Source organism: Erinaceus europaeus, chromosome 8, assembly GCF_950295315.1.
Source record: "Erinaceus europaeus chromosome 8, mEriEur2.1, whole genome shotgun sequence".
Taxonomy (NCBI): domain Eukaryota; kingdom Metazoa; phylum Chordata; class Mammalia; order Eulipotyphla; family Erinaceidae; genus Erinaceus; species Erinaceus europaeus.
Window position 1 is genome coordinate 3,443,900 of NC_080169.1, and position 25,840 is coordinate 3,469,739.

Sequence of the window (25,840 nt, forward strand, 5' to 3'; positions counted from 1 at the left end):
TGAAAGAGAGGGGAGAGAGAGAGAAAGGAGAGAGAGAGATAGAGAGAGATAGAGTCAGCCTCAGGCAGCCCAGTCCAGACAGATGCAGATGCCCAACTCTAGGTCCTGTGGATTCATTCGGCTTTACCTGCAGCCCCCTTCAGACATAACCATCAGAAACCCATCTCTAACAGAAAAGTCATGATTACATAACAAGAGGTGGCTAGAGTATATTGAACACAGATGTGCCTTTAAATGAAATAACCTTTAGTATACATGCCACAAATAACAGGAAATATCAGATTTCAGCAACTGAGGGTGTGAGGAGACTCACAGTTGCCAGGTGACTTTTTAAACCTCAGCAGATCCTCTCCAGCTGTGCACAGACATGGTGCACCTGCCATCAGGAAGGTGCCCTCCACAGCCTGGGCTTGCCATGGCAGGATTCCACCAACTTCCTCAAACTGCTGGGCATCTCTATAGCGAGGTCCAACGAAAGAGGAAAGAGGTTCTCTAGTGCAAGGATTCAACAACAGTTTATGCAACAAGGTCTGTGGGGCCCATCTGATGAGAGAAGTTCTGCAAATTAGGAACTCTGTGTTGGAGCCTCCTGGACTGTTCTGGCTTCCTAGTCTGTAAACAGTTCCAGGTCCCTTAACCCCAAGAGTCTGTCTTTAACTCAGGAAAGCAAGGAAATTTGAAACTGGAGCTCAAGATGCTTGTAGAATAAGAATTTGTGCTGTTGACTTTAACCCTGCCAAGGAGGTGTTAGGCACAGTGGTCACTGAAGTTTCTGTTGGAGCATCTGGGATTGAAGTGGTCATTGTTCCCTGAGACACAACCAACAGGCAGGGTGGCAAAGAAAATCAACTGTACTAAATATGGAGGAAATGCCCTGTCGCCAGGGGAGGCACTGGACAGGGTGTTGAAAGAGGTGAAGCGAGAGCAAAGTTCCCTCCTGTGGGTCTGATGCATAATTCTCTTGAAAGAATTATGGGAGAACATTAGTGAAAGGTGTGAAATTTCTAAATCTTCCTTTTTTGGGTTCTGAGGTAGGATTGGTGCACAAGTGAAATCAAATTGAAAACAAAGATAGAGTTCAGAGACAGATTTTCCCAGCAGCACTGGAAAGAATCCAAAAGGCCTTTCTGTACAAAGAAGCACTCCCCCCCTTTATTAGTGATTTTATAAAGATTAAAAAGAGTGTAAGATATCAGGGGGTATAATTCCACTCAGTTCCCATCACCAGATTCCCTGTCCCATCCCTTCATTGGAAACTTCCCTATTCTTTATCCCTCTGGGAGGATGGGCCAAAATTCTTGATGGGGAGCAGAAGGTGGGAGTTCTGGCTTCTGTAATTGCTTCTCCGCTGGACTTGGGTGTTGACAGGTGGATCCACACCCCCAGCCTGTTTCTGTCTTTCCCTAGTAGGGCAGAGCTCTGGGGAGGTGGGTTTTCAGGACATATTGGTGAAGTCATCTGCCCAGGGAAGTCAGGATGGCATCATGGTAGCATCTTCATCTTGGTGGCTGAAAGGCGGTAAGATATAAAGCAGGACAAAGAGTTTAATACACAAGAATCCAAGTGCAGGAATAGAGCAGTTGAAACTAGGGGTCTCCTTCTTTTATACCTCATCCACGTCACACCTGGGCCTGCTTCCCACTGGCCCACTGAAACCACCAGGTACGATGGCCTTATTGACACCCTTCCCACAGCGTGCAGTGCAAAGCACCTTTCTTGTGTCCCCCACCAAGGAGCAGGTGCAATGTTCTTATACCCCAATTCCATGTGTGCAAACTTAGTGCAAACAAAGTGTCTGTGTTCTCCGCTGCATCTCACTCTGCCTCTTTGATTCTGCTGTAAGGAATGCTGTCACTTTCAAGTATTTTGTTTTTTTGTTTGTATGTTTCTGCTTATAAACTAGTGCAGAGTTGAGAGAGGAGCCTGAAGCTTTTAGGGGACATCGATTCTCCACCATCTCTTTTTCCTACAGGCTGCTAGCAGTCCACAAATGACGGCTATGTGGCTGCCATCAGGCCCTTCCTCATTAGATGACATCAGCAGCCATGGAAGCAGCAGCTAAGCTTTCCCTGTGACATGTACTCACATTGTTCTGGGCTGGCTCATTTGATTCTCACTGACATCTTATGACTAATTCTACTACTTTCTCTCTCTCTCTCTCTCTCTCTCTCTCTCTCTCTCTCTCATATTTGGCCATCAGACTTGTGCATAGTGCCTGCACAATTAAATCCCTTGCTCAGGTGGCAATTTTTCCCTTTCCTGTCTTTTTTTTTTTTCTATTTGTCCTTTCTTTTTTGGTTAGAGACAGATAGAAATTGAGGTGGAGAGGGGGGAATAGAGACAGAGACACCTCCAGCCTTGCTTCACCACTCATGAAACTTGAGGGACCTGGGGTTTGAACCCAGATTCTTGTGCATGGTAATGTGTGCCCTCTACCTGGTTTACCACTTCCCAACCCCTAGAGTTCCATTTTATGGGTGCGGTATTGATGGTAGAGGTTAAGATGGCTGCTGTGGGAAGTAGTCTAACCTGAGTTACTACCAGGAAGTTCTGCTCTAAGACCTGGTGCATATTTCTGGCATTAACCTCCTTGTCATTTTATATAGTTTGATAGCCAGTGACAGGAAGGAAAGAAAAGGTCTGTAAGGCTTTTTATTGGTAAGGATTGATTTTTTTTTTCTCTGCCTCCAGGGTTATCTCTGGGACTCAGTGCCTGAACTATGAATCCACTGCTCCTGGAGGCTGTTATTTTACATTTTTCCTTTTTATTGTTTAGGACAGAGAGAAATTAAGAGAGGATGGGGAGACAGAGAGGAAGAGAGAAAGGGTGACACCTACAGACCTGCTTCACTGCTTGTGAAGCCTCCCCCTGCAGGTGAGGACCCAGGGGCTTGAACCCAGATCCTTGTGCTGGCCCTTACACTTTGTACTGTATGCCCTTAACTAGGTGCACCATCATCCTGCCCCCAGGATTGAAAATTGGAAGAGGGTATTAGGAGGAATTTTTTTCATATCCTTCAGGGTCAGTCATTCTTTCAGAGAGGAAGAGAGGGCAAGAAAGAGAGAGAGAGGGGGGGGGGGAAGACACCACACCACTGAAACTTACTCCAGTGCTGGAGTGCTCCTGTGTGGAATATCAGGGCCTTGAACCGGGGTCAGGCATATCACAAAGCAATTCCCTCCCAGGTGAGCTGTCCTAGTAGTGTCTGGAGGTGTTTTGTTAGAACAGTCATGTCTCCATACTCCACCCTGAAGAAATGGAAACTCTAAAACCCAGACTCTCGTCCACTTTTCTGCTCTGGTCAGAGCAGTGCTCCTTGGTGTGCTCTGTACTCCCTGACAGATTCCACTGTCTTGTCTTTCCAAATCCACTCACTTTTTCCAGGTGTGTTTCTTTCCTGATGGCAGCTTAGGGTGAGGCATTTCCACTGGAAAGTAAAGAGTTTTTCCAACTTTTCTTAACTTGCAATATTAAAATAACACAGTATGAAACTTGAAATAGCAATGTACAATTTCCATCAGTGGTAAGAAAGAGTAGGACTGTTCTGCCACTCCGAGTCATCACTGCTTTAGCAAGCTGAAATTGTAAGAAATGAGTAGACTTTAGAACTCTGAGGCCAGGGGGCGGCACACTGGGTTGAGCACACATGCCACCATGTGCAGAGATCCAGCTTTAAGCCCCCAGGTCCCCACATGCAGTGAGGAAGCTTCACGAGTAGTGAAGCCGGGCTGCAGATTCTGTCTTTCTCTCTCACTCTCTGTCTCCTCCCCTATTCTGTTCTATCAACCAAAGAAAGGAAAACGGGGGTCCGTGTGGTGGTTCACCCAGTTAAGCATGCATACTATGAGCAAGGATTTGGGATCGAGCCCCTGGCTCCCCACCTGCAGGGGGGTCACTTCACAAGCAGTGAAGCAGGTCTGCAGGTGTCTGTTTTTCTCTCCCCCTCTTGATCTTCCCTCCTCTCTCCCTTTCTCTCTGTCCTACCCAATATAATGGGGAAAAAATGATTGGCGGAAGCAGTGGGTTCATAGTGCCTTCTGAGAGTGTGGACCCAGGGTCATTGTGGGATGCAGAAGGTGGAAGGTCTGGCTTCTGTAATTGCTTCCCCACTGAACATGGGTGTTGGCAGGTGGATCCACACTCCCAGCCTGTCTCTCTCTTTCCCTAGTGGGGCAGGGCTCTGAGGAAGCAGGGCTCCAGGACAGATTGGTGGGGTTGTCTGTCCAGGGAAGTCCGGTTGGCATCATGCTAGCATCTGGAACCTGGTGGCTGAAAAAAATGAGTTCACATATAAAGCCAGACAAATTGTTGACTAATCATGAACCTAAAGGCTAGAATATTGCAGGTGAAGATTTGGGGTCTCTGTTTTGGAAATAGCTAGAGTAGGTCTATTTTAGGTATATATTCCAAAAGGCCCATGATTTTCTTAGTTTTTGCCTGAGCCTGAAATCTGATATGCAAGTGGACCTAAGTTATTGTTTAGGGAGATGATGTCATGGCTGGAAAAAGGACCAGAAAGCTGGATCAGGGGAAAGAGTAGCTCCCTAATATGGGGAAAGTGTATAAATATTGTTGACTGTAAACCCCATCGATTTGATCTGGGGCCCATATTCAGCTTAGGAGCCTATGTGACCTCTGCCTCCCTGTAGGTCTGAGCTCACATTCTGTGGTCATGAGTAGGAACATTCCAGGCCCCAATATCAGGACCCATCTTCCTCAGGTGGTAGATAGAGTATGTTATTCAACCCCCTTTTGGAAGATGGAACATTCTCTACCATTGTTGATCCACATTGAGCTCAAGGTCCTATGGGGCCCACAAAGGGGTCCGTCATGTTGTTCCTGATGGAGACGACCAGTGACCATGGAGAGGAAGCGCTGATAATTTCTCACATCATAAAGCTCATCTGTTTGACAAAATAGCTCACTTGGAAAGCTGATAGTTTGCCATGTGCACAGCTGTGATGTCATCTGTGATGTCGCCCCCCCCCCCTTTTTTTTCATCCAGCATCCAAGGTTATCTGTGCTGGCACTACAAATCCACTGCTCCTGACGGCCATTGGTTCTTTCTTTCTATTTTTTTTTTTGGTTAGGGCAGAGAGAAATTGAGAGCGGAGGGAGTTTAGAGAGGAGAGAGAGTGAGAGAGAGAGAGAGACAACTACAGACCTACTTCACTGCTTGTGAAGCCACTACCCTGCAGGTGGGAAGTCAGGGGCTCAAATCAAGATCTTTCATAGGTCCTTGTGCTTAGTAGTATGTGCACTTAACCCGGTGCATGACAAACACCCCTCCTGTTTGTATTTGTTATACTGCATCTGCCTGTCTGTCTGTCTATCTCGCTAATCTGAAAAAGCCAGCCCAGAGCAATGAAGCCCTGAAGATGACCACAGACAACACCCACACCTACCTGTGAGGCTGTGTGCTCCTTCAGTTTCTAGGAGACCAGTGCCTGAGGCAGGCGTAGCTCTCCTTTGAGTTTGAAAAGATGATTCGTGAGGGCCGGGTGATGCTGCGCCTAGATGAGCTCACATGATTCAACATGCAAGGACGCAGGTTCAAGCCCCCAGTCCCCACCTGCAGGGGCAAAGCTTCACAAGTGGTGAAGCCAGTGTGAGCTCTCATGATACAACATGCAAGGACACAGGTTCAAGCCCCCAGTCCCCACCTGCAGGAGCAAAGCTTCACAAGTGGTGAAGCCAGTGTGAGCTCACATGATACAATATGCAGAGACCCAGGTTCAAGCCCCTGGTCCCCACCTGAAGGGAGGAAAACTTCACAAGTGGTGAAGCAGGGCTGCAGGTGTCTGTCTCTCTCCCTACCTATCCCACCCTCTCACTCTCTTTGTCCCTATCCAATAATAAATAAATTCAATTTTAAAACACATTTTAGAAAAAGTAAAAGAACTAATTCATCAGCCACACTGTCACTGTTGGTGTAACACTCATGTGCATCTATGTTGTCACTCCTTACTCAAGACGGTACTCCCTCTTTAGTACTGTCCTCTGCCCCACTCATCGCTCCACATTACTCCGTCCTTGACAGCTCGATTTCATCCACGTAGCTATTATTCTTTTATTCCTGTGAGTTCATAGGTCTGTCTCCAGAATATCTCTTCTCTACTTATTCTCATTCGAGTTACAGATTCATCCCACTTTCTATTTATTTGTTTGTTCGTTTATGTATTTATTTATTTATAAAAAAAAGACATTAACAAAACCATAGGATAAGAGGGGTACAACTCCACATAGTTCCCACCACCAGAACTCCGTATCCCCTCCCCTCCCCTGATAGCTTTCCTATTCTCTATCCCTCTGGGAGCATGGACCCAGGGTCACTGTGGGATGCAGAAGGTGGAAGGTCTGGCTTCTGTAACTACTTCCCCGCTGCACATGGGCATTGCCATTCCACTTTCGTAGTCCTTCAGTAAGACTTTTTGACAAGATGCTTCATCTACAGAGCACAGCATTTGATTACTTTGGAGGCGACATTCTTCTTTAAAAGCTTGATTCTTTAAACATTCAAAATATCTCAGAAACCTACACCTGTGATTTTGTCAGAATGATGTGAGCTGGAGTTGAATGGAAGGGTTAACAGTTAGCAACTCCTGTCTGATGACATTCTCGTACCTCCGTTATCCAGATGCGCAGGACTGGACCTTAGTGTCATCTCTTATACTCTCGCCATTTCTCTCCCATGTTATTAATCATCGAGTCTTGTTGATTGTCCCTTTATGTTGTTTTCTGTATAAATAATTTCCTTTCCCATTCCCACAGCAGCTAGAGTCTCATCCTGTTCCTTGCCATTAACCTTAACCTTCGTCTTTCCTCTTTCAGCCTTTTGTTTTGTTTTGTTTTCCTGTAGCCCCTTGTCAGGACCCAAACTTGGCTTTCACAAGAACCTACCCCAGATTCCTTCACTGGTCTCTCATAGTTTCTCAACATTTGTTTTCATAAAATGCTGGTGCCAAGGGAGAGTAATGTCAAGGGAGAGAGAGAGCTTTTTCAAAACAAGGTCCTGTGATTAAATGCATTCGGGAAATGCTGGGTGAAGTAAAGCGAAACATGTTTCCTTTCTAGAGAATTTTCGGCGCCTTTCCAGTGCCAGTGTGCAGGGCAGATGGGGGCGTGGGGCGTGTAGTATATAAAATATCTCCTGAACTAATTTGAGCCGCACAATATATTTTCTTTTCTTTACTTTACTTCTACTTATTTTGGCAACACAACAGGCAGCATTGATGTTTCACAGGAAGCATGTTAAAGCTGTTGACTCTTTAGGATACATTGAAACTTTTCAGCCTGGCAATGAATTTCAGAGTAATTCATCTAGGCAACTTGGGTGTCTTGCAACTCTCCACGCCAGTCAGTTCGCTTTCCAGCTGCTTTTTTTTTTTTTTTTTTTTCTGATGTTGAAGATTTTATTAATGTTCTTCATTTGGCTTACAAGGATCTTGATTTTGTGCCCAAGTCTACATGTTTCATGCCTTTTATAGAAAAGACCTCAACTCACTTTGCCTTATCAACAAATCACCACTTTAAATTTTTTATTATCTTTATTTATTTAGTAGTGTTAGTCAGAAATCTAGAGGTAGGGGGAGATAAAGAGGGAGCGAGACAGAGAGACACCTGAAGCCTTGCTTTACCACTCTGTAAAGCTTTCCCCCTGCAGGTGGAGACCAGGGGCTTGAACCCAGGTCTTTACATATTGTAACATGTTTGCTCGGTCACATGCGTGACCACCAGGCCCCACATAGTCTTTTTATGCAGCTTATACCAACAACTTAAGGGATAATATTTCTATTCCCAGCCTTTCCTGGTGTACTGTGAGAACATCAGGACTCTGACCCACCCAGGGTTCCCGGATGCATAACCCAGGGAACCCAGAGTCCCACAGGGTCCACTTCCCCTGCAATTTGTGTTGAAACACGGTTACAATCACTAGTGTTGACATGATAGCATTTTTCATGGTTAGAAAAGTAGAATGGGAATGTATTTGTCTGTGTGACGAATCCTGGATATTCCTCCTCCTCCTCTCTCTCTCTTAAATAATGTGGTTTTTTAAAACTTTTATTTATTTATTATCAAATAAAGACAGAGAAATTGAAAGGGAAGGGAAAGATAGCTAGCAAGCTAGAGAGATAGGGAGATAGAGATATAGATAGATAGTAGTATTTGTTGCATTGGATGCATCCTTCTCTTTGAAGATACAATGGATTGAGAATAAGTCACCATCATTGTACATTTTCATGACAAAAGATCATATGACACATTAGGCAAAGAGGAAGTAAAAACCCATGTATAGGATAGTCTTTATTTATTTCATGCAGATAATGTTTATTTTAGTCCTTATTTTTTATGTAGAGCCAGAGATGGTACCTGGCATGTTCTCGTGCATGCTATGTGATTTACTGCTGGAATGCTTACCTGCCACTTTTGTTTTTAAAATGAAGGAGACAATAAGAACGAAAGAGAGAGAGAGAGAGAAAGGGGAGAGAAATTGAAGATTCAGGACAGAAAGAGTAAAACAGTTCCCCAAGGCCATGGTGTTTCAGTTACTGTCTCATGCGGCACCAGGAATCAGCCCAGAGCTTCACACAGATGAGCAAATGCTCTCCTACAGAGTCATTCCTCACTCCTGGATATTCCTCCTTCTCTCTCTCTCTCTGACTCTCTCTCTTAAATAATGTGTTTTTTAAATATTTTATTTATTTATTTTCGTTTACCAGAGCACTGCTCAGCTCTGGCTTATGGTAGTGCAGGGGATTGAACCTGGGACTTGAGATCCTCAGGCATGAGAGTCTCCTTGCATAAACATTGTGCTATCTACCCCTGCCTTATAATGTGGTTTGTTAAACCTTTCTTTATTAATATCAAATAAAGACAGAGAAATTGAGAGGGAAGGGAAAGATAGGTAGATAGAGACAGACAGAGAGACAGAGAGATCCCTGCAGCCCTGCCTCACCACTTATCAAGCTTTCCCTGCAGGTGGGGACCAGGGGCTTGAACACTGTCCTTGCAGACTGTAATGTATACACTAACCGGGTGTGCCACCGCCTGGCCCCCTCCTCCTTTAATAGTGTCTTTTTAATCTTTATTTATTTATTATCAAATGAAAACAGAATTGAGGGGGCCGGCAGTAGTGCAGTGGGCTAAAGGCACATGGCAGGAAGTACGAGGGCCTGTGTAAGGATCCAGATTCTAGCACTTGCTCCCTCTAACTTACATACGTGCAATATAGCATACATATACAGACTATCTTGCATATATCACTGTACTTATGTACGTGCAATATAGCATACACATACAGATTATCTTTCATATATCACTGTAACTTACATACATGCAATATAGCATACATATACAGACTATCTTGCATACATCACTGTAACTTACATACGTGCAATATAGTATACATATACAGACCATCTTGCATATATCACTGTAACTTATATATGTGCAATATAGCATACATATACAGACCATCTTGCATATATCACTGTAACTTACATACGTGCAATATACCATACATATACAGACTATCTTGCATACATCACTGTAACTTACATACGTGCAATATAGCATACATATACAGACCATCTTGCATATATCACTGTAACTTATATATGTGCAATATAGCATACATATACAGACTATCTTGCATATATCATTGTACTTATGTACGTGCAATATAGTATACACATACAATCTTGCATATATCACTGTAACTTACATACGTGCAATATAGCATACATATACAGACCATCTTGCATATATCACTGTAACTTACATACGTGCAATATAGCATACATATACAGACTATCTTGCATACATCACTGTAACTTACATACGTGCAATATAGCATACATATACAGACCATCTTGCATATATCACTGTAACTTATATATGTGCAATATAGCATACATATACAGACTATCTTGCATATATCATTGTACTTATGTACGTGCAATATAGTATACACATACAATCTTGCATATATCACTGTAACTTACATACGTGCAATATAGCATACATATACAGACCATCTTGCATATATCACTGTAACTTACATACGTGCAATATAGCATACATATACAGACCATCTTGCATACATCACTGTAACTTACATACGTGCAATATAGCATACATATACAGACTATCTTGCATACATCACTGTAACTTACATACGTGCAATATAGCATACATATACAGACTATCTTGCATACATCACTGTAACTTACATACGTGCAATATACCATACATATACAGACTATCTTGCATACATCACTGTAACTTACATACGTGCAATATAGCATACATATACAGACCATCTTGCATATATCACTGTAACTTATATATGTGCAATATAGCATACATATACAGACTATCTTGCATATATCACTGTACTTATGTACGTGCAATATAGTATACACATACAATCTTGCATATATCACTGTAACTTACATACGTGCAATATAGCATACATATACAGACCATCTTGCATATATCACTGTAACTTACATACGTGCAATATAGCATACATATACAGACTATCTTGCATATATCACTGTAACTTACATACGTGCAATATAGCATACATATACAGGCTATCTTGCATATATCACTGTACTTGTGTACATGCAACATAGCATACACATATAGACTATCTTGCATCTATCACTGTAACTTATATACGTGCAATATAGCATACATATACAGACTATCTTGCATATATCACTGTACTTATGCACGTGCAACATACCATACATATACAGACTGTCTTGTATCTATCACTGTAACTTACATATACACATTAGCAAGGTTATTTAGAGAAAGGCCTGTAAATATTATTTAGCTCCAGCTAGTGAGACCAATTATGTGAACATCTTGGATTGTAATTTCTTTCCTTGTGATCACTGGAAGAAGAGTACGTGAGCACACCATGTGCATGTCCTTCCCAAGTGTTCCTCTAGCCTTGCTGTCTAACAGTGAGCTGGATTGATTGATTGATTGATTGATTGATTTACTTATTATTTCTGCCAGAGCACTGCTCAGCTTTGGCTTATGGTGGCACAGGGAGATTGAACCTGGGACTTTGGAGCCGCAGGCAGGAGAATCTCTTTGCATAGCCAGTGTGCTATTATCCTCACTCCTCAGGCAATGTTGGAGCCCTGGGAGTCTGTAGTGCTTGTGTTCACTTCTCCTGAAGGGCAGGCAGAGAATCCTGAGGCACCAAGAAAAAAAGCACCAGGGTTTCAGAATGCAAACATCCCCACCCACAACACAGAATTCTCAGGCACCTTTCTACACATGAGCTTCTCTTGACTTCTTTTCCTATTCCTGTAATACAGGAAAATCCTCTTGATCTTTAAGCCCTCCTCTTCCACAAGTTAGGGTCTTTTGAAAAATAAACTTCCGCCGGCGGAAGGATCCCGGTTCGAGCCCTTGGCTCCCCACCTGCAGGGGGTCATTTCACAGGCGGTGAACCAGGTCTGCAGGTGTCTGTCTTTCTCTCCCCCTCTCTGTCTTCCCCTCCTCTCTCCATTTCTGTCTGTCCTATCCAACAATGACAACATCAATAACAACTACAACAGTAAAACAAGGGCAACAAAAGGGAATAAATAAATAAATACTTAAAAATAAATAAAAAATAAACTTCTGGACAGCCCTGTTCACACATGGCTTTCCTTGCTCACTCTCCGCGGATGTCCTCAGCGGCTTCCTGCCCAACTATAAGCACTGCTTCAGGCTCACTCTAGGCAGGCTCTTTTCTGTTGTTTCTTTGAGCAGATTTACTGTGTCACATTGGCCTTATCTACAACCCACATTTTGCTTATTAAAAACAGAACTTAGAAACCAAAAACAGAAGGATAAAAAAAAAAAAAGATAGAAAGAACATTGCTCATGGTTCCACTACCAAGAAATAACCACTGTTTACAACTTGGGTATGTGTGTTGGTGTGTTTATTTTTAGCACAGTTAATGTTACCCTGTAGAGGGAATTTTGTTGCCTTGTGACACTTCATAAGGCAAAGTCTTTTCCTCAATCAGCCGCAAACTTTTTCAATGACTAGATACAGTTATTTATGTTACGAATTTGCTACCAAGGGCTTCATGGCTTAGTATTAGGAGGAGCTCTAAAGTCATTTTTAAGTAACAACTTCATCTTTGGGTCACCTTTGAAGATATAATCACTCAGCTGGGTCCATGAGTGCCAGACCTGCTAGCTGCTGAACCATTTCTGCTAGCTCACTTTCATAAGATGTCTCCATGATTACTAGACAAACAGAATGGTACTCTGGGAGGTGGTAGATTCCTCAAATGTTGGCTGTTACTGTGTTTTTTAATAGTGATAACTTGGATGTGATTGTATGAACAGCAGGAGAAGTCCTGGCTATCAACACTGCCGACGATATAAAATGTGCAATCATTTCTCGTACTTGTTCACAGATGAAGAGGGTTTCTTCATGAGGATAATGTGAACTGCTATGGTGGCTCATTGGTCATCATCATTGGTCATTTCAAACTGAGATTTCTTTCCTTCCTTTCTTTCTTTCTTTCTTTCTTTCTTTCTTTCTTTCTTTCTTTCTTTCTTTCTTTCTAAAAAGGGGACACTAAACCATAGGATAAGAGGGGTACAACTTCACACTTTTCTTCTAGCGTTTGCCCTTCTTCCGTAGCCAGTCAACAGCGTCAGGTTGAGCCTGATGTAAAGTTTTGAGACCTCCTTTGAATCTGGAGAGGTGGCAGTCATTGACTATGTGGGTCATAGTCTGTCTGTAGCCGCAGGGGCAATTCAGGTCATCTCTGGCTCCCCAGTGATGGAACATAGCGGCGCACCGGCCATGGCCTGTTCGATAGCGATTGAGGAGGGCCCAATCATAACGTGCTAGGTCAAAGCCGGGTTGACGCTTGCAGGGGTCTGTGATGAGGTGTTTGTTCTTTACCTCAGCTGACTGCCAGCTCTGTTTCCAAGAGACTGGAACAGAGAAGTTCAGTGTAGGCGTAGGGGACCAGATTGGGTGACGAGACGTCAAGTGTTGAACAGGGTGGGCGAAGATATCCGCGTATATTGGCAGGTCCGGTCCAGCGTAGACGTGGGAAATGAACTTAGATGATGCCGCATCCCGACGAATATCTGGCGGGGCGATGTTGCTAAGAACTGGCAGCCATGGAACCGGGGTGGAACGGATGGTTCCAGAAATGATCCTCATGGAGGAATATAATTTGGAATCGACCAAGTGGACATGGGGGCTACGGAACCATACTGGGGCACAGTATTCTGCAGTGGAATAGCATAATGCCAGAGAGGATGATCATAGTGTGGAAGCGCTCACGCCCCATGAGGAGCTGGCCAGTCTTGCAATGATGTTATTCCTCGCGCTCACCTTTGCTGCAGATTTTATGAGATGTTTGTGAAATGACAGAGTGTGATCGAGAGTAACGCCAAGATAGACTGGCTGGGCTTCATGCCGGATTCTCATACCGCCAAGCTGCACATTAAGCTCACACGAGGCCGAGGCATGGTGTAGATGGAAAACAGATGATACCGTTTTTGCAGTGCTAGGGATTAGCCGCCATTTTTTTTTACAGTAATCAGATATCAGAGACATGTCTTTTGTGAGTGTTTCCTCGAGGATGTCAAACTTGGATGCCTGAGTTGCACAGCAGATGTCATCGGCGTAGATGAACTTCCTTGAAGAAGTTTCTGGGAGGTCATTGATGTAAATATTAAATAGCATAGGAGCCAGAACAGAGCCCTGGGGGAGGCCACTTGAGACAGGTCTCCATCTGCTAGACTTGTCACCCAGATGCACCCGGAATCTTCTGTTTTGGAGAAGAAACGGTATAGTGTTGGCCACCCATGGAGGCAGGCATCTTGAGATCTTGACTAGGAGACCACGGTGCCAGACCGTGTCATAGGCTGCTGTGAGATCAACAAAGACAGCACCCATCTTTAAATTCTTCTGGAATCCATTTTCAATGTAAGTTGAGAGGGCCAGGGCTTGTTCGCAGGTAGATCTTCCTGGGCGGAAACCAGCTTGGGCGGGTGATAGGAATTTCTCTGTAAGATGAGAAATACGTGACAGAAGCAGCCTCTCAAGGAGTTTGTAACACACGGAGAGGAGAGAAATTGGTCTATAGCTGGCGGCCAGTGTTGGGTCTTTCTTTGGTTTCAAAACCGCTATAATCTTCGCACAACGCCAAACTTTGGGCATAGACTCAGATTCCAAGATGTGGGACAGGAATGAAGCGAGCCACTTCTTTGCCGCGGGACCCAGGTTAAGAATGAGTTCTGGGGTGATGTTATCATAGCCAGCAGCTGTTCCCGGTTTAACCCTCTTCAAAGCGTCTTCCAGTTCAGACAGTGTAAAGGGAGAGAGTTTTGGAGATGGACAAGATAACCGGAAGTGGGATGACCACTCATGGGAAATTTCTCTTTTCCAGACTGGGTCGATCTTAGCACGTCTAACTTGAGTTAGGTGACTGGCCACTGAGTTTGGAGATACGGGAGGATGGGAGACGGGAGGGGGTTGGCTACCGGCACCCAGTCTGTGAAGAAGCTTCCAGGCTTCCTACTTGAGTGGGTGAAGTTCAGAGTTCAGACTTTCCGTGAGTTGTTGCCAGCGGGCTTGGCGTGCTGCATCCAGGGAGGCAATGAGATGGTCGGCCACATCTGGGTCGCCCGACTCATCATACTGCTTTAGTAGTTGCTTGCATTCAGCATCAAGACAAGGCGTATAGTTAGCACGTCTCCCACGAGGAATGGCTTGGGAAGCTGCTTTGAAGATGGCTTGGCGGAAGCGCCTGTAGGAATCTTCAGAGGGGATAGAGTTAATTGGAATTGCAGGAATAGATTTGTTGGTAAGATCACTGAACAAATGCCAGTTTGCTTTCCGAAAGTTCCATCTTAGTTTCTCCGAGCATAGAATCAGTGGGAGCTGGAGACCAATGTGGATGAACTCCGTATCCCATCCTCTCCCCTGATAGCTTTCCATACTCTGGGAGTATGGACCCAGGGTCATTGTGGGATGCAGAAGGTGGAAAGTCTGGCTTCTGTAATTGCTTCCCTGCTGAACATGGGTGTTGACAGGTGGATCCACACTCCCAGCCCGTCTCTCTCTTTCCCCAGTGGGGTGGGGCTCTGGGGAAGCAGAGCTCCAGGACACATTGGTGGGGTTGTCTGTCCTTCTTTGATACAAGATCAAAGATTTTATTTGTCTTGGGTTTTTTTATTTGTTTGTTTTTTGTTTAATCTGTGGAGTTAGGAACCCATAAAAATCTTCTTGCTAGGAGTCAGGCGGTAGCACAGCGCATTAAGCGCATGTGGTGCAAAGCACAAGGACCCGTGGAAGGATCCCGGTTCGAGCCCCTGGCTCCCCACCTGCAGGGGAGTTGCTTTACAGGCGGTGAAGCGGGTCTGCAGGTGTCTGTCTTTCTCTCCCCCTCTCTGTCTTCCCCTCCTGTCTCCATTTCTTTCTGTCCTATCCAACAACAGTGATATCAACAAAAACAATAATAATAACTACAACAATAAAATCTTCTTGTATTTTTAAATTTTTTATTAGTTATTTAATAATGATTGACAAGATAGTGGAATAAAATGGGTACAATTCTGTATTATCCTCACCACCTGAGTTCCATATGTCCTCCTGTCCACTTGAAGAGCCCCCTAGTCTTTATCCCTCTGGGAATATGGACCAAAGATTTTTTTGTTTGCGTCCAGGGTTATTACTTGGGTTCGGTGCCTATACTAGGAAACTACTGCTCCTGGAGGCTGTTTTTTTTTTTCCCCTTTTTTTGTTGCTGTTGTTGTTTATTGTCATTGTAGTCACTGTTATTGTCATTGCTATCTTGTTGGATAGGGCAGAGAGAAATTGAGAGAGGATGAGAAGACAGAGGGGGAGAGAAAACCAGACACCTTCAGACTTGCTTCACTGCCCATGAAGCGACCCCCCTACAGGTGGAGAGCCGGGGTGGCTCAAACGGGGATTCCTGAGCCAGTCCTTGCGTTTAGCACCATGTGCACTTCACCTGCTGTGCTACTGCCTGGCCCCTGGACTAAGGATTTTTATGGACTGCAGAATGTGGGATGTCTGGCTTCTGTGACTGCTTCTCCACCGGACATTTTAGCTGAATCTACTGGTTGTGATGCTAGAAGGTGTGTCCCAAAGTGCCGCTTCCCTCTGTCAACCACAGCACAGCATTTTCTACCAGGGAGAGGTTCCACCTAGCAGAATGTGGGCTAAATGCCCAATAGGATACTTTCCAGAGAGTCACATAGAAAAAGGACCAGAAAAACGCCTTCGGAAGTGAAGTGGTCAGATAGGGGAGGGCAACAGTTGGAGGTGTATTGGATTAGAAGGGTGGGGGTGGTTGCAAGCTGACACACAGACTGAATACAATTGGTGGAGTCGGTGGGTGGGATGTTGAGCACACTTTTGACCAAGCACAAGAAGCCAAGTTCAAGTCCTCAGCCTCCACCTGCAGAAGGAAAGCTTCACAAGAGTCAAAGCAGGGCTGTAGGTGTCTCTCTGTCTCTCTCCCTCTCTATCTCCTCCTAACGATTCATGTCTCTAACTAAATGAAAATATTTCTTTTTTAAAAAAAGGAAAAGAAATTGGAAGCCCATTGAAAACAACCATCCAGAAAAGAATGCAAATGTGTGTGTTGGGGGGGATTCATATTGTTGCTGAACTTGTCTCAAAACTTATCTCTGTTTCCACTTGGGAGTTTCACTCTTTTACTCAAAAAGCACTTTTAAAAAAAAAAAAAAAATTCTGTAAAGTTTACTGAAATCATCCTACACGCTATTTTTCCCCTTTGAGTATCAAATGTTGGCATCAATATATGATGATCAAATGTGACAGAGAAAGCTGGTTTAGCACAAGTAGTTAGCTTATCAAATGCCAATACATGCGATAAGTGCAGAGCCACAAGAAATTGCTCTATGAGATGGCTGCATAATGTGTCATCGCATGAAATGACAGCATACACTCTGCAAACACTTTAGAAATTAAAAGCAAACATTTGCCTTGACTCCCCCTGGTCCTATCAAAGCAGCTGGGTTGGCACATCTTGCCTCTATCTTGACTCCTCCCTAGATATTCAGAGTCATTATGTATCTGGTATTCTCACATTGTAGACTTGTTCTGGTGTGGACTGGAAATCACCATACATACTCTGTCCCTTGCAGTGGTTGATCTCTCCAAATTAACTCCTCATTTATGATTATTCATGCTTTTTTTGATAACAGATAATATCATAAATTTTTTTTAAAATTCTGGTGGCTTTTGCTTAGGGTTTAACTTAAGGAGGCAGTTTTATTTAGGTACATAAAATCGGCCCGCTGGGCTAGCCGTGTGCGTGGGCCCCACTGTCCTCGAGCACGGTTGCGCCAGCTCTCGGCGTCAGCAGGTACAGGTGCTGAGGATACGGGCAAGACCGGGAGAAGGTGGCAGCAGTCGAAGGGTGAGCAGGAAGGAGAAGAACTAAAAGGGCAGACTACCACCAGATGCCGGCTTAATAGTCTCTTACCCCCACGATTCCTTCTGAGTTTATGTGAGTCTGTCACCAGCCTGATGTCAGCCATGTGCCAATTACGTCCATGTCCCGTAACATACATTTTTCTCACTGTAAGTAATACAGGGTTCCTCTTTCTGCACTGCTGGTGGGAATGTAAAGGGCCCAGCGCCTCTGGAGAGCAGTCTGGAGAACTCTCACACGGCTAGAAATGGACCTACCCTAGGACCCTGCAATTCCTCTCCGGGGGATATATCCTAAGGAACCAAACACACCCATCCAAAAAGATCTCTTTATACCTATTTTCAATAGCAGCACAATTTGTAATAGCCAAAACCTGGAAGCTACCCAGGTGCTCAACCACAGATGAGTAGTTGAGTAATTTGTGGTCTGTATGCACAAGGGAATACTATGCAGCTATAAAAATGGTGAATTCATCTTCTTCACCTCATCTTGGGTGGAGCTCGAAGGAATCATGTGAAGTGAAATCAGGCAGAAAAAGGATGAATATGAAATGATCCTACTCATAGACAGAAGTTGAAAATAAGAGCAAAGGAAAACACAAAGCAGAACATGGGTTTGGTGTACTGCACCAAAGTAAAAAACTCTGGGGGGTGGGAGGGTTCGGGTCCTGGAACATGATGGCAGAGGAGGACCTAGGTGAGGGTTAGAGTGTTATGTGGAAAACAACCGTTACGTAAGTACAAAGAACTGTATTTACTCTCACCCGTAAACCATTAATCCCCCAATTAAATAAAAAGCAAAAAAAAATACATTTGTGTAATACAGCTGGGAATTTCTATTAGAAACTACACAGAATTTCTGTAAACATTTTGAAGTGTCCCCAGTAATAAAACTTTGCCTGGGTCTCATAACTTCAAATTAATAGTATTTGAAGTGATTAATTCATAGGAATGAATCGGTTTACTTACTTATGGAATTAATACTATTTTATACAATTTTCTATTTTGATACACAGATCATAAGATTTGAATTCTCTGTTTCTGGGGGCCCCCGTAATGTCCATTAATGTTTCCAGTAATTTTGTCCCCAGTTGCATTAAATATGTGTCTTTTGGCAATTTGAGTGATTTGTCCTTGGTAAATACACAGTGCTGATTACATTTTTCTTGATATGTGTGTGTTGCTTTGCTATGTTTTTAATACCTTGTGTCCAATACATGACACTTAACACTTCATGGTGGCTGTCATTGATGATTGACTGATTGTCTTTTCTGGGGCTTCACTGCTCCAAGTCAACTTTTCTCAGCCATAAAGAGGAAGAGGGAGAGAGCGAAAGATTTCACAGCATAGAAAATCCTTCCAGTGTGGTGGAGGTGGGGCCTGACCCTGCATCGTGTGCATGACAATGCAGCTTTCCCATGAGCTATCTTGCCCACTTTTATTTTTTCATTATTAATGTAGGTTTGCAAAGCCAAGTCAGTTCTATTTAAAAAATCATTCTATTCCTATATGCAAACCATGGAAGCATATTAATGCACCAAGATACAGATGTCTTAAAAGGGGAGAGGTGTCAGAAGATAATTTTAAGTGCGAAAGAACCACTGATAAATAGTTTTTCTAACAATTTACTCCCCAAAAAAATATATGTTGTGTTTCTTATTTCTTTCTAATTTAATATTTCATTTACTTATTATTGGATAGAGACAGAGAGAAATTGAGAGGGAGGGAAGATAAAGAGACAGAGAGACACCTACAGCCCTGCCTCACCACTCGTGAAGATTTCCCCCTGCAGGTTGGGACTGGGGAGTTGAACCTGGGTCCTTGCTCACTCTAATGTGTGTGCTTAACCAGGCGCACCTCTGCCGGCACCCCTCCCCACCTTCTTCCTTCTTTGCTAAGGCCACCCCTTTCCTGGTGGGTGCCCCCTCCCGGTTTATCGCAGGGACCTCTGCTCTCTCTTTGAGTCCTTCCCTCGGTTCCTGACCCTGTTTTGTCTCTCACTCATCTGCAGAGCCCGGCGTTTGCACGGTATTCGGAGATCCTCACTACAACACATTTGACGGACGGACATTTAACTTTCAGGGGACATGTCAGTACGTTTTGACAAAAGACTGCTCCTCCCCTGCCTCGCCCTTTCAGGTGCTGGTGAAGAACGATGCTCGAAGGACCCGCTCCTTCTCCTGGACCAAGTCCGTGGACCTGGTGCTGGGTGGCAGCACCGTCAGCCTCCAGCAACACCTGGCGGTGCGCTGGAATGGCTCCCGGATCGCGCTGCCCTGCCAGACGCCACAGTTCCACGTAGATCTGGACGGCTACCTGCTGAAAGTGACGACCCACGCAGGTAGGCTTCTGCTTCCCGCCAGCACAGCAGCTCCACGCAGAGGCCCTCTCAGCCTCCTCCGCCGCCTCCTCCAGGGGCAGACAGACAGACACCTGCTCCGCGTGTTGCTCTGTCTCCTGTCACTCGCTCGGGTTCTGAAGGAAGAGTTCAGGGACTCCAGCAGCTAGTTGGAAAATTTCTTGTACCAGCGAGCCTTTCAGCTGGATGCTAGTCTGCATTATACTGATACTCATTAAAATGTTGTGAAATGCTTTATGAAAGAGAGAGAGAGAGAGAGAGAACAGAACAGAACACTGACCGGCTCTTGGTTATGATGGTGCTGGGGACTGAACTTGGGACTTCAGAGCATCAGACATGAATTTTTTTTGCATAATTTTCTCCCCCCAGCCACAGTGCTTTTTTTTTTTTTTTTAGTTTTTAATTTTGCCCCCAGGGTTATTGCTGGGCTTGGTGCCTGCAAGATGAATTCACTGCTCCTGGAGGCCATTTTTCCCATTTTGTTGCTCTTGTTGTTATTGTTGTTATTGTTGCCATCAATGTCATTGTTGTTGGATAAGACAGAAGGAAACGGAGAGATGGGGAAGATAGAGAGGGGGAGAGAAAGACAGACACCTGCAGACCTGCTGCTTCACCGCCTGCAGGTGGGGAGCTGGGAACTCGAACTGGGATCCTTACGCCGGTCCTTGAGCTTTGCACCATGTGTGTTTAACCTGTCATATTTCATTGCTATTTTAAACAATGTTTAAGTTTTAATTTTCTATTTTATTATGATTTATTGGAGGAACAATATTTACAAGACGGCTGTCTTGACATGGGGACGGTTTCTCCTTCCATGACTGGTGTCGTGCAGTCACCCCATCACTTGTTCACGTACCCAGCACCACTGTGCATGGGTACACAATCCCAATCCCTCTCAACCCCCTTCCCCAGCACCCCCACCTTCTTGGTCTTGCTGTAACACAACAGCCTAGTCCAGATTTTGTTGGATTTAAGGTCATTCATTCCTGTTGGGAACTGGCAGTGACTCTCCCAGCCCAGCCAGTTACGTGCTGTTTCACAGCTGTGAGAAGGAGCGTTGGTGATCCTGTAAGCATCTAGCCATGAAAGGGGGAATCCTCAAAAGTAAACTGAAAATGTGTGCGGGTGTGCTGATGGAATCATGGATGACAGACTGTGGACAGAAGCCCTGTCCATTCTTGGCCCAGAGAAGGATGCTCACAGAGCTGGAATCTTTGGCTCTTACTAGAGGACACTTAGGGTGAAACCCTCTCGTCTGTGCTGGGCACATGGTGCTGGCCACTAAGGCTCTTTCTCGGTGTGCCACAAACCTAAAGCCCACCAGGCTCTGTCCTTCGCAGGGTTACTCCTAGGGTTTTAAAGAGATTCATATTCTTGTCTGTGAGGTGCATCTAAGAAGGAGAAGCCGATGGTGCCCCTAGTCAGGTGCACACATCACAGCGCACAAGGACCCAGGCTCATGCCTGGTCCCCACCTGCAGGGGAAAGCTTCATGAGTGGTGAAACAGGGCTGCAGATGTCTCTCTCCCTCTCTGTCTCCCTCTTCCATCTTAGTTTCTGTCTGTCTCTATGCAATAATAAATAAACAAATCAATATTTACAAAAGAGGAAAGGAAAGTGATGCCAAATTAAGGAACAGAAAAAGAATCCAGCTCCTCATAGTCCGCCCCAGAGAAAGGCTTCAACATTTTTTGTGCATCCTATTACACCACATACATTCTGTCTACACTGCCTTTCGTTAATACGTGACGTTCACCATTGGGCACGTGCTGCCCTGCTATACGCTGTTTCTTTAAGCAGGATACTTGAGGAAATAAGTATAACAGGGGCTGGGTGGTGGTGCATCTGCTTGAGTGCACATGTTAACAGTGTGCCAGGACCCAGGTTCAAAGCCCTGGTCCCCACCTGCAGGAGGAAAGCTTCAGGAGTGTTGATGCAGTTGCTGCAGGTGTCTCTCTGTTCCTCTCCCTCTTTATCTTCCACTTCCCTCTTGAATTCTGGCTGTCTCTATCCAATAAATAAATAAAGATAACAAAAACTTTTAAAAGGAAATTAGTGTGTATATTGCTTTTTTGCATGTACAGCAGTTTAATAAGCAAAAGCACCATGACTGTAGAAGGGAAACGCTGGAAAGAACAGCTCCATTTCATGCACTAGAGAGGCTGTTCTCTACTGTACCTTCAGCTTTTTAACTTTCATCTGTAGACAAAATGTCTTTGATAAATTGATTTGTGCCAATGGAACGCCAGCTTAGCTGAAGCAAGGCAAGGATCCAGGAAGTTCAAAGAACTTACAGAATATAACGCAGTTTGAGTGAGAGAATGCTAACTGCTGACGTATTGGCATGTTCCATAAAGGGGAAAGATTCATATTCTTCACCTTGAAAGGGACAGCTGTGCAGAGCTCTAAACACTCAGCTCAAGATGAGAAAACTCAGACAACTGTTGTCCTGTCAAGAGACATGCCAGTCTGCTGGTGCAGGCCTCCACTCATTCCTGGACAGGAAGCATCAACCAGTTTGCACCTCCTATGCAATGTGCTCAAGATGACCCGTTCCTAACACAGCACTAATTAGAAGTGCCCTGCCTATCTGTTTGCGAGCCAGCTGAACACAATGGAGCCTTCTGATATGGAAATGATTAGTCAACCACCCTGAGTTCTCAAAGGGATCCTGAATGCTTGAAGGTTTCTAACATTGTAGGAGGTTCCATACTGTTCACTCCCAGCTGGCAACACCTTATGGAATAAGTGTAGTCTTTGTAAGAAGTCCACATGGTGAAACTGAGCAAGAGCTTGTGGCTGCTAAGAGAATAATAATAGGTCATAAACATGGAAATTATATTAGTCGACGTAACTCCTATAGGCCTTGAACTTGGTTTTTACAGCGCCTTTTATTTTTCCATCTCTTTACTACAATGCAAGTAATTTATGGGGTGCTCTTAATACCCAACTGAACCGTTTCCTGGAGCATAGAAATGGCAACGCATTCTGCTTCCTGGGGAAGAATTGGATCCCTCTGGGCACTAAACTCACTTTGAGATTATCCTTCGAATGGAACGATTTCATCTCCAGATAATAGTGTTTTCCACTCTGCTCTACCCATCTCAGTGTGCAGTACCCCTTAGGGGGATTTCCTTTTTATTGCCTATTGATTGTCTATTGAAACTATCACAGTATATCCTTTGAGTGTTCATCTTCCATAGATTTTTTTTTTCACTATTTCATAAGCTCATAAGATCAAAGGATACTCACTTCAAACTAGCAGATTGAATCGAGCCAGCAGCTGGAGGATGAACGAACGATGGTGAGGGCATGATTCTTCACACTTGTGGATTCTGGGCTCCACACTTGGTGATGGAACATTCTGGCAGAGGCACGCAGGTGCTCATGTGGTGTCGGTGCAGCCAGGCGCTCGTGACTTACCTAGAGGTAGTAGGGCTGTGTGGAGGGCACGGAGCAAGAAGCTTAAGAAAAGAACTCTCTGCTCCCATAGCGTTTCGATCTCATTTCTTGGTACTTTGCAAATAATTCAGAAGTATTTTTTTATGCAGTCTTTCCACTTTACCGACTCTATTTAAGTCAGATCTACCTGAAAAACACAGTGTAACTTTTTACTTTTATGTGATTTTATTTTGAGAGTGTCATTCTTTTCCTTTGATATAACATATGAACTGGAAAATCATCCCTCTGTTTTTTCTTTTTAAATATTTTATTTATTTACTATTGGATAGAGACAGAGAGAAGTCAAGAGGGGACTTGGGAAATAAAGAGGGAGAGAGACAGAGAGATATCTGCAGTCCTACTTCAGCACTCATGAAGTTTTTTCCCTGCAGGTGGGGACCAGGGGGTTGAACCCGGGTCCTTGTGCACTGTGATGTGTGTCCTTAGCCAGGTGCACCCCTGCCTGGCTCCAAACCATCCCTTTGTATGTGCCACTGTGTAGGGCTGTGGGTTTTGCACTTCCTTTCTCTTTTAAGTAAACATCAGCTAAGGACAGCAAGAAGATAAACCCCAGGGCACACACTACCAGCAAGGGCATCCGAACCGATCAAAGGCCATCACCAAGCGAGTGAACACCTCCTCTCCCCATTTAGAAAGACGGAGTGGTTTGGAGCCTGGTCACACATGGGAAGGTGTGGAGGAGAACAAGTGGAGGAGACATGTGCTGCTGAGAGGGGAGAACTGCAAGGCCCTTCCCACAGTGGAAGGAATGTGGCAGCCACTCACATCCCCAGACTGCACATATGCTTCAGCTTTAGCTGAGGCCGGCTCTGCCAGTGATTTCTCCCCCATTTCCCATGCAGAGAATTGAGAAACTCATCCCAGCTGCAGAAGGGATGGACCCCATCTCCTCAAGCACATCCAGGATGTTTTCATTTTAAAAGATGCTTATTTAAAGTGTCTTTTGGAAGAGAAATTCCTTCAATTACAACTTATTAACTTTTCTTTCCCCTGTCACTACTGTAATGTACTTTTCATGGATTTTATTTTATTCATGTAGAGGGTTAAAAATATCAGGCAAACACATATGTGTATGATACATAATAAATAAAGGAATCTGAAATTCAAATAAGCCATCTCTCCACAATATGAAGCCCAGCATTAGTCCATGGAAAATCCTATTAAGTTGATAATAGCAATGAAAAGAAGAAGAAGGAGGAAGAGGAGGAGAAAAGGAAGGAGAAAAAGGAAGAAGAGGAGGAGGAAGAAAAAGAAGAAGAAAAGGAAGAAGGAGGAGGAGGAGAGGGAAGGGAAGGAGGAGGAAGATGAGGAGGAGATGGCAAAGAAGGAGAAGGAGAAAGGAGAATGGAATACAAATGAAAGAAGATGAAGAGGAGGAGAGAAAGGATTGCAAATTAATCTCTGATTTTGAACGCCATCTTTTATGAATGAGATGTCAGATTTGAGAAGGTTCTGTTAAAAATACCATGTTTCTACATCTTCTGAAGCAGGTTTGAACCAGCCTATAGCGAAGAAAGAGTACAAGGATTGGCTTGTTCACGGAGAATTGAATTCCCACGAAATGAGTTGTTCAAAGTCTTCATTTTACTGAATGATTATTTTTGGTCATTCTGCTGAAGCTGTTCTGGATATAAATTCTCAATCATCTTGGCATTTGGAACAATGGTATTTGCTTGCTGTCTAGGAAAGACATTTTTAGTTTGGAAAATTTTGCAACATGGAAAGTCTCTGGAATTATGCTCTCAGAGTTGAATGTTATGTGAAATTGATTTTTCTCCCCCTCATTTCTTTTGCCGGGCAGCTTCCTGGCTACAGTCTTATGAGGTCAAGTTTCTTCCATACCTTAGAGAACATATTAAAAATCATATGAACACTTCACTTGTACTTTTCAAAATTGCTATTTTAGTGTCTTAACTAGCATGATGTTCACAATTTCTTTAGCTTCCCAGATCAATATATCAATTTCCAGGGCGAGCCATTGTTTTGTTGCGTACCTACTATGTGCCAGGTAGTATTTCAGATCATAGTATATGAAGAAATAGGAATTATTTTAGATGAAAGTTGTGGTTGTCAGAGAAGTAATTTACATGGAGGTCAACCAGACACACTGGTATTCTGTCAATGTGTCTTTTCTCTGATCACCTGCTTCCTTTACCGTCTTCTCATCACCAAATTAATCGCAGGAGAGGGGCCAGTGGAGGCGCACTTGATTGCGTGCACACATTGCAGTGCACAAGGGCTTGGGTTCGAGCCCCTGGTACTCACCTGCAGGGGGAAAGCTTTGCTAGTGGTGAAGCAGTGTTGCAGGTCTCTCTCTCTCTCTCTCTTCCCATTCCCTCTTGATTTCTGGCTATCTCTATCCAATAGAAAAATAAAGATAATATTAAAAGTTTTTATATAAAAGTTAATGTCAAGAGAGACCCTTATGTCTGTTTCCCTGCTTTTTATACAACTTATTTAATTAATTTTTTGAAATCACTTCCTTCTCCCCACCAAGAACCCTTTTGTAAGGCTGGCTTTGAACTAAAAATGATTTCTTTGTT

At 44.0% G+C, this 25,840-nt stretch overlaps 1 protein-coding gene across 1 annotated transcript in view; it reads left to right on the forward strand.

Moving 5' to 3' along the window:
- Positions 1–25,840, forward strand: part of BMPER (BMP binding endothelial regulator) — a 292,909-nt gene that overhangs the window by 193,000 nt on the left and 74,069 nt on the right. The window contains exon 16 of the mRNA XM_060195832.1: positions 19,489–19,818. Within this exon, the coding sequence (XP_060051815.1) occupies positions 19,489–19,818 (330 nt within the window). The remainder of the gene's footprint in view (positions 1–19,488; positions 19,819–25,840) is intronic.